A 15186-nucleotide genomic window follows, 5' to 3' on the forward strand; every position below is an offset into this window, starting at 1 on the left:
GAATCACTTGAACCCGGGAGGTGGAGGTTGCAGTGAGCCGAGATCTCACCACTGCACTCCATCCTGGGCAACAGAGCAAGATTCTGTCTCAAAAAAATAAAAAAGTTAACTCATTTAATCACATAACAACCTAATGAAATAGAAACTGTGAGAGGATATTTGGTGCACCTGCAAATGAAAAAAATCATAAAAGCAAATAAATGAAAAATAATTCAGTATACTACTCACCTTGGGAGATGAGCAATGAGGGGTTAGAATCAGCAAGAAAGACACTGGAGGCTTCAAAACTATCAGGAAATTGACATTTCATAAACTGGTAGGTTCATATCTTTTATTCTTTAAAGTAGGCATATATTTTACTCATTTTTATTCATGTGTAATGAAAATTTATACATTTCATAATAAAATGTAAATAAGTGAGAAAAGTTTGTGCTGCTCAATAGACTAATAGATCAAAACTGGCTATTTATGTAAATTAGATTATAATCATAGGTAATGTACAATAAAGTCTAAAGTAAAGACTTAAATGTGCAAACCACAACTATCAAAATTTAAAACTTATAGAAAAATCTCGAATATTAGAGAAGAAAATTAGAGAAACTTTAAGGCATTAATCATAGAAGAAGTGATTGATAAATTAAAGGTCATTAAATTTTTTTTTATTTTGAAGGACATCATACAAAACAAAAAGACATTTCACAGACTAGGAGAATATGTTTGTCATACAGATAAATAAGAGGATTAGAATGGAGTATGTGGACTATAAACCTGTAAATAAGAAAACTATAATCCAATTTGAAAAAGAATAGGAGATATGAACTATCAGTTATAAGCCAGAGCAAAATACCGAAGTGGCCCTTTAAAAGTATGTATTTAAAAATAGTTCATTTAAAATTTTATCTTTTATTTATTTTTATTATATTTTAAGTTCTGGGATACATGTGTAGAATGTGCAGGTTTGTTACATAGGTATACATGTGCCATGGTGGTTTGCTGCACCCATCAAACTTTCATCTAGGTTTTAAGCCGTGCATGCATTAGGTATTTGTCCTAATGCTATCCCTCCCCTTGCCCTCCACCCACCACAGGCTCCAGTGTGTAATATTCCCCTCCTTGTGTCCATGTGTTCTTGTTGTTCAACTCCCACTGTGAGTGAGAACATGTGGTGTTTGGTTTTCCGTTCCTGTGTTAGTTTGCTGAGAATGATGGTTTCCAGCTTCATCCACGTCCCTGCAAAGGACATGAACTCATTCTTTTTTATGGCTGCATAGTATTCCATGGTGTATATGTGCCCCATTTTCTTTATCCAGTCTATCATTGATGGACATTTGGGTTGGTTCCAAATGTTTGCTATTGTAAATAGTGCTGCAATAAACATATGTGTGCATGTATCTTTATAGTAGAATAATTTATAATCCTTTGGGTATATATCCAGTAGTGGGATTCCTGGGTCAAATGGTATTTCTGGTTCTAAATCCTTGAGGAATCGCCACACTGTCTTCCACAATGGTTAAACTAATTTACACTCCCACCCAAAATATTTCTTGATGTAAAAATTACATAATTTTTACAATCTCAATAATTTTCATAATTTCCATAATTGGGAAAATACAAATTACAGTGTCAAATGTGAAATGCAAGGATGTGGAGCAACAGGAATTCACGTTTATTGCTGGTAGAAATACCAAGTTATATAGCCGCTTTGAAAAAGGTTTGATATTTTCTTCTAGAATTAAACATAGTCTTACCATGTCATCCAGCAATCAAGTACTTTAGTATTTACCCAAATGAGTATATTCACACAAAAAACCTAGATACAGATAGGTGTTTATAGCAGCTTTATTCACAATTGCTAAAACTTGGAAGCAACAAGGATGTCCTTCAGTAGATAAATAGGTAATAAAATGGATCACATCCAGAGAAAAATACTATTCAGTGCTAAATAAATGAGCTGTCAAGCTGAGATATGAAGGAAATTTACCTGCCTATTGCTAAGCAGAAGAAGCCAATATGAAAAGGCTACATACCCTATGATTCTGACAATATGACGTTCTGGAAAAAAGCAAAACTACGGAGATAGTAAAAACATTAGTGTTTGCCATTGTTTAGGGGAGAGGGTAGGATGCATAGATGGAGGATTTTTAGAGCAGTAAAACTAGTCTGCATGATACTGTAATTGCTGATCTAAGTGCTGACAGGAATAGGGTGTCAGATTTGGGGTTGATGAGAACAAAAAGATATGCCATTGTCCAACAAGCATATGAAAACATGCTCAACATGATCAAATAAGGAAAATGGAAATCAAAACCACAATGAGACATCACCTCATACCCATTAGGATGGCCACTATCCAAATAATAAAAAATAGCATTATGAGACTATAGAGAGATCAAAATTCTTGTGCATTCTTGGTGGGACTGTAAAGTGGTTTAGCCATTATGGAAAGCAGTATTACCATTCCTCAAAAAATTAAAAATAGAATTATCCTATGATGTAGCAATGCTACTTTCAGATACATATCCAAAATAATTCAAGCAGAATCTTGAGATTTTTGCCTCCCCTTTTTCATTGCTACATTATTCACAATAGCTAAGAGGTGGAAGAACCCAAATGTCTATTAACAGATGATTGGATAAAGAAAATGTGGTATATACATACAATGGAATATCACGCAGCCTTAAGGGGGAAGGAAATCCCATCACATGCTACCACATAGATGCTGTGGACTGAACGTATTTTCCCAAAATTTATATGTTGACATTCCAACCCCCAACGTGATGGTATTTGTATGTGGGATAATTAGGTCAGGAGAGTAAAGCTTTCATGGATGGAATCAATGCCTTTATAAAAAGACAGGAGAGAGCTTGCTTTTTCTCTCCCTATTCTCTACCATGTGAAGATACAAGGAGAAAATGGCCATCAGCAAACCAGGAAGTGGGCCAGACACCACTTCTGCTGGCACCTTGAGCTTACACTTCCCAGCCTTCAGAACTAAGATAAATAAATGGCTGTTTAAGACACTCAGTGTGTAATGTGTTATAGCAGCCTGAACCGACTAAGACAATGGATTAACCTCGAGGACATCGTGCTAAGCTAAATAAGCCAGTCAGGAAAGTACAACCATTGTAGGACTCAACTCATATGAATTATTTAAGGTAGTCAATATCGTAGAAACAAATGTAGAAAGGTGCTTGCCGAGAGCTGGGGGGAGGGAGGAAGGAAGGAGAACAAGTGTTTAATGGATATAGTTTCTGGTTTTTGAGATTTAAAAAAGCTCTAAAGATCTGTTGTACAACCTTGTGAATAGCCTTAATACTATTTACCACAATAAAAACAATTAGAAAACAAACATGAGAAAATACAAATTGGTACAAACTAGTATTTGGATAAGGGTCCCTCTGAAGGCATTAGTGAAGGGGTAGAAAGAGGAAGAATGAGGTCTGAGCTTTATAGAAAGGTTTTCTTTCTTTCTATTCTTTCTTCCTCATTTATTTGTTAATATAAGGATCTGAAACAATGCTATAATAACAATGTATTTAGTCTTAGTGGTGGAGTCATGTATCTATTATATAATTTTCTTAATTTATATGAATGTTTAGTTATTCATAATTAAAGTCTTTTTTTTAAAGAAAAGATGTAATTGAATCTGAAGCAGTTCAGTCGACGTCTTCTTTGTCTCAAATGCAAAGTTATTGACACTCAATTCGCTGGGCTTCTGTCCTGCCCTGAAATGTTCTTCTCTTGAAGGAAGAATAATAAAATCAGAAATCGGCCGGGTGCGGTGGCTCACGCCTGTAATCTGAGCACTTTGGGAGGCCGAGACAGGCGGATCACGAGGTCAGGAGATCAAGACCATTCTGGTTAACAGTGAAACCCCTTCTCTGCTAAAAATACAAAAAAATTAGCCTGGCGTGGTGGCGGGCGCCTGTAGTCCCCGCTACTCAGGTGGCTGAGGCAGGAGAATGGTGTGAACCCGGGAGGCGGAGCTGGCAGTGAGCCGAGATCGCGACACTGCACTCCAGCCTGGTCGACAGAGCGAGACTCTGTCTCAAAAAATAAAAATAGAAATAAAAAATAAAATCAGAAATCAGTAAATCCTAGGTATTTGTGACTAGAAGTGTATTATCGAGCAAGTTTAAAGTAGTACAGTCAGTGAAGAACATCATATATGTGTTTCAATTTAGCTGTTTATTGAAGTTTCTGTGTATTAAAGTAAGATGATTAATTGTAAATGTCTATTTCCATAAATATACATAATATACAGCAATGTGAAGAATAGGAAAACATGTGTGATCCACTGTTTTTTAAGCCTTTTACTGTTCTAGTAATGTGTATTTACCCTGAGCTTGGAACACAAATTTACCCATTCTCTCTTGAAATTAACGCATTTCAAAATGGCAGCCTAAATTGGAGCATAGAACATTTTTCTCAGTGCAAATGACCGTCATCTCTGTGGAATTAAAATCTTTGTCTTAAACTAAAACTTTATTATCTAAATATGGAACAAACCAGCTTGGATGAGCATGTGCTAAAGTGAAAGAACTTGACATCCTGCTTTGGTTAAAGGCAAACTTTCACTGAAACTTTGACAAAACACGTCACTTTCCAGATGCCATTTTTGATACAGGACATACAAATAAAAAGTTTACATGCATCTTGTAATGCATTTTAATTATATATATATATTTTCAGTGAAATTATGTAAGTAAATTATGCTCTGAAATGTCACAACAAATTTAGCGATCAAATTAGAAGATTATTTTTAAGACCTTGTATTTAAACATTTTAAAAGGATGATTTTCAAAGAAATTTGTTCCATATATTCCACTGAGACATATAAAATATCCATCAACCTGGCCATTGAATGTTTTGCAGTTCTCAGCAAATTCCCTCAGAAGTGATTTTTATAATCTCATTATAGATTTATTTGAAAATAATTTTTCATCAAGGCCAGCGAATTTTTCTTTCTCTGATTCAAACTCTGTCCTTCAAGATCTTCAAAGTCATCAACATTCAAAAATGATAAAGTGATTCTCTTTTTAATTTTTTTTCACATTTTATTATAACGTTGGATGCGTCAGATTTCTATGGAAGGTAATAACTTTCACCTCTAATTGAGTTCTCATTTTTGTTCAATGACTTAGACGTGAGTATATCCAACTGGTTGTGAGATAAAGTTTCCAACCTGTTAGGATCTCCTTTTTTGTGTGTTGTTGTCATTGGCTTTCTATTTTAGGTTAGAAAAGATTTCTTTTTACATTTATTTTATTTTGATTGTTTAATTTTTTATTTTTTGTTTGGGTTGGCGGGTGGGAAGGTGGGGTCTTACTCTGTCACCCAGACCAGAGTGCAGTGGTGTGATCTCGGCTCACTGCAGCCTCAACCTCCCCAACTCAAGTGATTTTCCCACCTCAGCCTCCCACGTAGTTGGAACTACAGGTGTGGGCCACCATGCCCAGCTAATTTTTGTAGTTTTTATTTTTGTAGAGATGAGGTTTCACCCTGTTGCCCAGGCTAGTCTCAAAATCCTGAGCTCAAGTGATCCACCTGCCTTAGCCTCCCAAAGTGCTGGGATTATAGGTGTGAGCCACCACACCTGGTGAGAAAATATTTCTTATCCCTAAAAACTGACTCCTCTTCTATATTTTATATATCTGATCTTGGGGAATAGAATGCTCATTTACTTAACAATCTATTAATCATTTCAAACTCATCCCTATGGGATCAGAATACTATTTCCTTGGTCTTAATCTCTCATGTAGACTGAGCTCTATCTGGTAGCCTAATATTCCTGGTCTCTCTTCATCCTCTTATTCATTCCTTCCCAGAGGAAGGAAGAGCAACAATGGATTGGTGAGTTTTCAAGAAGAATCTGAGTATGCATGCCTGGTCCCTCACCTCCTCTTTTCTTTTTAATGTTTACTAGCTGAGGAAATATGAAATCTGGTCAACTCTTCCTTGCTATAGTTTCACACAGGGTAGCCTGGAAGACATAGTTCGGGGTCTTATTTCTGGGTTTCACATTTTGGAAGACCACTTGTCTACAGAAATAGGAAATTTTCTTCAGGATTAGCTATATCAATAACAAGTTGATATTTTGATCTATCTTCAATCTTAGGTCTTAATTGCCTCTGCATTTGAGCTAAGAAATAAACTACTAGTTATTGGACTTTCCCCAGATTCCCAACAGCATATAAATCCCCAGTCCTCCAGATACTGGACGTTTAATATTGCTCAGATTTTTGCTCTTTCCTTTATACCATCTCTGTTTTGGTTTATTAGTTGACTGGATTAAAGAAAGAGTTTAACTATTCTAACTATTATTTTTTTTCCAATGTTACAGCAACCTACAATTCATGCTTCACACTGATGCCAAAAAGTACGTCTTGAAATAGACATTTTATATCTTGTTATTTCTCCATATTTTTGTGTGTTTATTTCAGACTCCCAAGTTGATTTCAGCTGGCTCTTTATGGTAACTGTCTGCTCTCCAGTTCCATATCTAATGAGTCAATCAGATGCATGCTTATCATATCACAAGATATTATCATGTTAAATTCTCACAGTATTTAAAATAAAAAAACAGTTTAATGTATTTCCGTGCATTCACACAAGTTTTTTCTCATTACCCATAAAGACCTTGTATTCTTTTTTCACCTAGCAAGATGAGCTCATCAACCTTTGAAAGTCAGTTTAAGCATCAGCTTGCCAAGGCATCTTATTTGACTCCCATCTGATATATGGTTTTCCTCTGTTTTCTTTCAATACACTGTGAAATCTTCCATTTGTTATTTTATTCATTCATCCACTCTGGTATTCATTCATCTGTCCGTCCATCCATCCATCCATCCATCCATCTATCCATCCATTTATTCACTTGTCAATGTTAGTGTACGTACCATATGCCATGGTCTGTGAATTGTGCTATGGATGCAGGGATGAAAGATGCCATTCTTGCTTCCCTGGAGTTATATCTTTACCATAAATTTATCCCAAATACCTGTAATGAAAGATACATCTGACTGCCTTGTCCACTAGATGTAAACTATTTAATGGCAGAGATGGCATATTTGACTTGTGTTCTGTGCAGAAAATGCACGAGGAGAGAAGGAAAGACACACACACAATACCTTTAAGGGTAAACAAGCTTTATCCCACATAAATAGCAGTGTAGATATAATAAGCAAATGATATAATAAGCAAATTAACATAAGCAAATTGATATAATAAGAAAATAATATAATAAGTAAATTGCAATGGGAAGGGGAGAAGGGAAAAATATATACATATTTACACTCACCAGACTATGGAGGATTCACCACCAAACTGGGAAGCAACAGCCTGGGCTCCAGAGTTGGACACTGCACTCACCAGACAATGGAGGATTCACCACTAGGCCCGGAAGCAGCGGCCTAGGCTCCAGAGTTGGCCAGTCGTCCATGCACAGAGGAGGAGAGGTCTCATGAAGCTTCGGAGCAGCCTGGGACCCTAGCTCTTTTTGTAATGAGTTGTTTGCCATGAGGTCCAGTCACAAGGGTCCTTTGTGACTGGGCCCAAGGAACACAAAAAGGTTGACTTGTTTTTGTGACTGTCTGTTGTTTTTCAATAACTAACATATAGGAATAGATTGAAATAGAGATTTCTTCTAAACAACACTGGATGAAAGCCTGAAGGGGCTCACACAACCCGTTCTGGGACTTGGTGATCATTCTTTGTGTCCATGTTCAATTTAGTTCAGGTTTAATATTTAACTTTTTCTCCACAGCTTGGATTCCCTGCATCTACCACGCGTATGGCACAGACATGTTATCAACACATGTTTATTGAATAACTAATAAATCAGTCAACATCTATAAATGTCTTCCATCCTCAGTAATTTCAGAAATTGTAATCTTGTACAAAATTTCTAGATGAGGATTTCTGGTTTGACTCTTTCCTGAAACCTTGAATTTTAAATAAGTGAAAATATGTTAAACAAAGATGAGGAGATGTTAGATTTATTGTAACAGTGGAAGAACAAAGGTTATTTACCTAGGAAATTAGAAAGTTATTTAGATCTTTACTCTGGCTCTTAATTCCAGAATCTGAAACTCCCTTGGTTCCTGCTGATTCTCTAAGCCCTGGCCTTGGGCCTCCCATTGATTTGGTGAGCTCTGAATAGCTTTCCAGTAATTTCCATCTGTACCTTCATCATTTTTCATGATCAAAGATGTTTAGTTATTTACTGTTACTAAAAACAAGAACCTCAATTTTATTTTAGCAGAGTAGCTGATACTACCCACTGTTCTCTATGATATTGTGAGGCATATTTAGAAAGCTTCATTGTGTAAAATCTCTAAAGAAGTAGAAAACCAGAAAACCTGCTAAATGATGCCTGTATATTATTTCTTATCAAGGTAATTTGCCAGCAGACCTCCCAACTCCACCAGAAACGTCAGTTCCTGTAACATTACCTCCACACAACTGCACAGACAATGAATTTGTCTGCAGGTCTGATGGTCACTGCATTGAAAAAATGCAGAAATGTGATTTTAAATATGACTGCCCTGACAAATCAGATGAAGCATCCTGTGGTAGGTGGATTCTTAAAATTTGTTTAAATATTGCTACAAAATAGAAAATACAAGTGTAATCTCTAAGTAGCACAGCCTAGCATCATAGTTAGATATTTTCAACATGAGTTAGAGCAACTTCTAAATGTAACAGTTATTCATACAGAAAATTGTAATGGAAGAATCAGAATGCATTTTCTGCCAGGCCCAGTAAGTGGTAAGTGTCTTTAGATTAATGTTTTGGATTCAAAACTATCGTTTTCACAAACTTTACTTGACTCTGGGAGTAGCATTTAGTAGCTCTTTCCATCCATTCCCTTTGATCTGTACTCCTCACACTATAAAATAGGGAATGTTTAGGGAGGTAGCTTTATAGTACTGTCAAATTAATTCATTCAAATTTTGCCATTGCCAAAATGCACATACAACATTAGTACTATTAAAATATGCAGAGTTCATGAGAAAACTTATCTTAATGCAAATGAGACCTTTATCCCCTGTGTCCTGGTTTTTACCTGCCAATTCAATGGTACCTGCCAGTTCAATGGCTTTTCCTAAATGGATCAAAGACAAACTATTTAATTTAAAAATGGACTTCTCAGCCAAAGATACAGTCTGAGAGGAGAAAAATTAATCTGTGTCTGAATGAGCAAAGCATAAGATCAGAAGCGTAAACACTTTGAAATATCTTTCCCTTCCCTGTTCTTCATGGAGTAGCCTGTGAATTGACTGTACCATCATATTTCTCAAGTGTCTTGATAATATTAAGGGCTTAGAACAGACAGATAACACAGAGAGAGTAGTGAAACCCTTGTTTTATGTCAACCTTGTGAAGAAATTCTAGGACTTAAGAAATCCAATGAGGTTCATATTTATTCTTTTAATCTAGAAAAAAATGTTTTTTAATGTACAAATACACCACCAATTAACCATCTAATCTAGACTAAAAAAGTCATAAAATCAAAGCTGACTCACTTCGTGCATAAGATGAGACGGTAATTAACTCAAGCTAGCCAGGGATTTATATCATGCATCACAGATGGAAAATAATACAATGGAAGGTGTGGTGGTGTTCAGACTTGTTCATCGGAAGGCATTCGAATCCCCTTATGATCTTATATAAGTTGTAGTGTTTGTAAGAGTTTATACAAAACCTAATTTATTACACAAAATGAGTATCTTTAGAGAATACTGAATTTCCTCTAAGTTCAACTTTGCCATTTTAGTCATGTCGTTTATGATTAGAGGGGAAGTTTTGATAAATTCTTTAAATGTCCTAAATGAGTGCCTACTATTAAGTTATTCTTAGTCAAATAGTTTTTATAATTTTGAACAAATATAAATAAATTATTACCATTTTATTTATGAATAAACTGAGATATTGTCTCTTCCACCCTTTTGTAAGATAAAATAGTATGACAAATCTGCTTGTAAACTATACAGATTTTCTAACTGATTTTGAAAATTGTGATAAAAACACATAACATGGCCAGGTGCAGCGGCTCAGGCCTGTAATCATAGCACTTTGGGAGGCCAAGGTGAGCAGATCAGTTGAGCCCAGGAGTTTGAGACCAGCCTGACCAACATGGCAAAAGCCCATCTCTACGAAAAGAATACACAAATTAGCTGGTTGTGGTGGCCTGTGCCTGTAATCCCAGCTACTTAGGAGGCTGAAGCAGGACAATTGCTTGAGCCTGGGAGGGGGAGCCGAGATCGTGCCAATGCACTCTGGCCTGGATGACAAAGTGAGACGATGTCTAAAAAAAAAAAAAAAAAAAATGAACACATAACATGAGATCTACCATCTTAACAAAATGCTAAGGGTACAATACATTATGGTTGACTCTACTGTAATATTGTACAGAAGATCCCTAGAACCTATTCATCTTGCTTGACACATTATATTTTCTAATAGTTCGAGTAAAAGCCTACAAATTATATATTTTAAATGATATGAAGAACAGAGATATATTGGATCCTAAATCCCTTCACAAGATAAACAATTAATGTCAGAGATTAACTAATACACCTGAATGTCATGACTGAAAACACTTTTTTAAATGTTTCCTTTTCAGATTTCACATTAACTCATATACCCAAATTTCTAAATGGTCATAGTGGTATGCTGCCACTATTAATGTCATTTAAAAGCTAGAGTGCACACCAGGTTTTCTATAGTATACACAAGAATTTCATTGAATGAATATTTCTTTTTTATTCAGCAGTGGAAGATTTTAGACACATGAACACATTCGGAGAGAGAATTCAGATAACAGTTTTACACATAACCTGTACATTTTAAAAAATCGCTGGACCTGTAATTTCCTGTGATATTAGATAAAATTATTACAAGAATCTGTAAAAGTTTATAGGAAACAGGTCCAATATAAAAGTTATTGGAAACCTCGTTTCTTAAACTGAAGTTGGCAATTAGCAATAATCCCTTCAGAGACTGAGAAAATAACAGACTTGTCAGAACTTGGAGATCATGCAAGCAATGAAATTGCTTAATGGAAGTGCTTAAATTGCTGCTTTAGAAGCTAATTAAAATCTCACCTCCTCATGAAACCAGATCATTAGTATATGTATTTTTTCCTATATTTTTTCCTATAAATATTTGGCTAGAATAAACCTAGATTTCTTTGAAACTCTTCCAGTGATTTTACAAACCATTTGCCTAATTATTTTAATAATGTTTAAAAGTTACATTATAATTAAAAACAAGAGTAAGAAAGTGCTGATTAAGATTGTACATATAGAAACTGCCACTTACTAGCTCACCTTTTCTTTGTTCTACCCTGTCCAAGTTATGGAAGTTTGCAGCTTTGAGAAAAGAAGCCTGTGTAAATGGTATCAACCAATCCCAGTACATTTGCTTCAAGATTCAAACACATTCACGTGGGGGCTTGGGAACGGGATTAGCATTCATCATGGGGAAGAAAACCACAGGCCATCTGTGGATCATACACAGTAAGTGACCATGTATTTTGAATATGTCTCTGGGAAATATTTATTAAGCATCTCCCAAATTTCTGCCCCCACCACCTTATCCTAGGCCAATGCTATTGTAAAGACAAATGTTAAGTTGAAAAGAAGGCTGAGTGTTTCCTTTCATACAAAATGGAAAAAATATCAATTAAAAAAGCAGTGAATGCTCTTGTGAATTTCGTAGAAACCAGAGAAGAGCATGAATAAGTGAACAAAGTAATTTAATATTATCACTCTTTGAAAAGCCCTGTTAATATATTGTTTTTAAAATGATCTATGGATTTCTTCCCTCCCCAAATCTCTTTTCTCCTTCTTCCCTTTTCCATCTCTTCTACCACCTCCTCCTCCCATTTCCTCTTCTTCAGCCTCCCTTTTTTTCCCCTCCCCTTTCCCCTTTCTGTCTTCCTACTTTTTCTCACTCCGATGTGTATTTGTCATACATGTATGAACACAGGTAAATGTGCAGATTTTCAACATAGATGAAAAGATTTTTCCACTTTTCAATAAATCATGCCATTAAATATTCATCATTATTTGCATTTCACTGTAATGACTTTCAACAATTTACTAATCTGTTCTCAACTAGTGGATTTCCCAGTTAATTTCACATTATCTCAATATTATAAAGTTGCTTCAAAGAAGAAATAGAGTGCCTACTGTGTGAGAACGCTGCGGTAGGCACTAGAAATAAACGAGTGACTGAAACAGATGATCCTTGCTCTCATTAGGGAGACAGGCAGTAAGTCAATAAATAGAAAGCGCTGCAGATGGTGTTAACTGCTACACAGCAGAATGGAAACAAGGAAAGGGTTTGTTATGATGGAGCATTTCTTTCTGAATGGAACACAAAGGGAAAGGCCCTGAGCCAGGACCATGCAGGAAGACCAGCATGGCTGGGGTGGGATAAGAAGAGCAGACTACACAACAAATGTAATATTTTTCTTTATTGACTATTAAGGCTTTTGTCCATTTTGAACTTTTTTCACTTTTGTGAAATGCATGAATATTTTCTAGTGTTGTAAGCATGTTTGTATTTTACATACCAACTTTTTATGTCTACCTCTTTCATCTTTATGTACCACATGTAACAAATTTTTATCACAGTGACTGCATGCGTCTAGTCTAAAAGTGTCAAAGAGAATTGACAGTCATAATGACAGCTGTCATTCCTTCAGTAATATCAATCCAGTTCCCTGGAGATATCCTATTATGCCCTAAGATCATTCCTCTATACTTTTCTCACTTTTATTAGGGACTGGTTATAGGTGCTAGTCCATATTTATAAAATAATATATAGTCGTTTCTTGATTCAAAAATTTTGGCTTCCTCTATTGACATCCTATTAAGAGGAATAAAACCTCTATTTCTCTCCCCAAATTCCTATTTCTCTCCCTCCCATCGTTCCGACTGTGTATATTTATACACAGTTCTGTTTAAGTTTTTAGCTTAGCAGTATTCTGATTCTTTAAATTTCTGAGCTAGATATTGCATGATGATTGTTTCCTTTGTTTACATTTTTATGTGAAAATTAATAGTTTTCTTATCTTTTTTCTGTAGATGTTTTATGATCTTAATGTTCTTTTCCTCAATATCAGTTGCAATATCAATTTGCATTCCCACACACTAAGTAGGGAAAATGATTGATATTTAGTAACGGTGCTGGGATATTTGATTTTTTCATATAAAAATTGCATACATAAATTTAAAAACTATACCATACAGTTTTGTGTAACTGTGTTCTATGATGTTGAGGTGAAGAAAACTCGCCTAACAATGCATTTCTCAGAACTTATTCCCGTCATTAAGTGACACATGACTGTGTATAGTTATATAGTTGTTCAGCTTGTTTTTTATTAGGACTTGTTTATAGGGAGCAGAATCTAAGACATAGGTGGAATTATTAATTTTACCTTGGAAGAAGGATATTCCTTGCTGTAAACAAGCAGGGAGAAAGAATGTATTGGTACTGACTCAGATGAATTTATGAATTTTAAAAAATTAAGCAACATGACATGCAAAGTAATATAATGGGTTTTTTCAAGTACCCATCTTTCAAGGCCTTGTCTTTTTTTTTTTAGTTTTAATTTTTTTCTTTTTTGGAGACTCACTCTGCCACACAGGCTGGAGTGCAGTGGCTCAATCTCAGCTCACTGAAACCTCTGGTTTTAATTTTTGTGGGTACATGGTAGGTGTATATATTTATGGACTACATAAGGTGTTTTGATACAGGCATGCAATGTATAACCACATCATGGAGAGTGGGGTGCCCATCCCCTAAGCATTTATCCTTTGAGTTACGAACAATCCAGTTACTCTCTTTATTTTAAAATGTACCATTATTATCGATAATAACAACTCTGTTGTGTTATTAAATAAGTCCTATTCATTCTTTCTATTTTTTGTACCCATTAATCATCCCCACCTCCCTCCCAGCCCCCTGCTACCCTTCCCAGCACAAGTATTCATCCTTCTCTGGCTTCTTTTTCATGTGTCATTTTCTTTACATTTTTCCTTGTTCATTTGCTCCTCACATATACATGGTAATAATTATTTAAAGTAGGGATTTTCTGACCTCTTTTTGTTCTTTGTTATTTATTTTGGTATCTTCTCTTTTCCTGAGGTTCAGTAACTAGTATCTTTCCCCTGTTTTGTAGTCCACAGTTCTGTTGTGTGCCCAAGTCCTGCGAGATCCCATCCTTCCTCCTCTCATTCTGATGATTCCAGGGAAATGTTATTGCAGATGCTCTTATATTAAAGAATCTTTTCAAAATCTTTATGCCCTTTACAGCCCTCTCCACAGTTAAAACTTCACAACCCCCAGACTCTGTAGCTGCTGCTTCAAAGAAAACTAATGGTGTCTCTGCTGCTCTGTGTGGGACCTCCTTCTGCAGCTGGGCCTTATACTAAAGAGATTCACAATATCTTTAACATCCAGTTATTTTCTTCAGGCTGATTTCCCCTCTCCCTGCTTTTGGATCTCTCTTTTGTCATTGTTTTTGTTCTATTAAGATGGCTCCAGTTTTTTATTTAATATGTTTTAATTTTTAAAGTTTTTTATTCAAAATTTTTTTCTTTAATTTTTTTCCTTGGGCTGCTTCTGACTCACAAAAAAAGCAAAGGACACTTGCAGAAAGTTTTTGTGGCTTATATCAATAGACTACATCTTATGAATAATCTATAAGTCCATTAAGAAAAGGTGGACTAGAATTTCATATATAAGTGGTAAAGGTAGAAGTAGCAATGTGTCAAAAGCAATAATTGTATTTCCGTATTTCCTCTCACCCTACCACTTTCAATAGACTGGAAATTTCCTAAGGAATCCCAGGAGCTGTGATTTCTCAATGTGTGGCATTATTTTCAGGTGTCTGGTGCATAATAGGCCTCAATAATTATTTGTTGAATGAATTAGTTGCTAATTAGCATCAATATATTTGTGTTTTATAATTATAGGCTACAGAACACAAAATTAACTTTTAAATCGGAATGCTTAATGGTCAGATAATATTTAACATATGTGCTCTACATGACAATAAATCGTGGAGATGGGAACAGCCTCTAACCTTATATCTCCTCTCCTTTTCTTCTTTTCTCTCTAGGCTCGTTCCTCAGCCAAGGAAGGCTTGATATTTTTTCTTTTCTTAAAAAA

The 15186-nt window shown here is 35.5% G+C and overlaps 1 protein-coding gene across 1 annotated transcript in view; it reads left to right on the top strand.

Moving 5' to 3' along the window:
- MALRD1 (MAM and LDL receptor class A domain containing 1) overlaps positions 1–15186 on the top strand; it is a 689301-nt gene that overhangs the window by 223590 nt on the left and 450525 nt on the right. Inside the window, exons 20-21 of the mRNA XM_055354139.2 lie at positions 8397–8573; positions 11360–11522. Coding sequence (XP_055210114.2) covers positions 8397–8573; positions 11360–11522 — 340 coding nt within the window. The remainder of the gene's footprint in view (positions 1–8396; positions 8574–11359; positions 11523–15186) is intronic.

The sequence above is a fragment of the Gorilla gorilla genome, chromosome 8, assembly GCF_029281585.2.
Source record: "Gorilla gorilla gorilla isolate KB3781 chromosome 8, NHGRI_mGorGor1-v2.1_pri, whole genome shotgun sequence".
Taxonomy (NCBI): domain Eukaryota; kingdom Metazoa; phylum Chordata; class Mammalia; order Primates; family Hominidae; genus Gorilla; species Gorilla gorilla.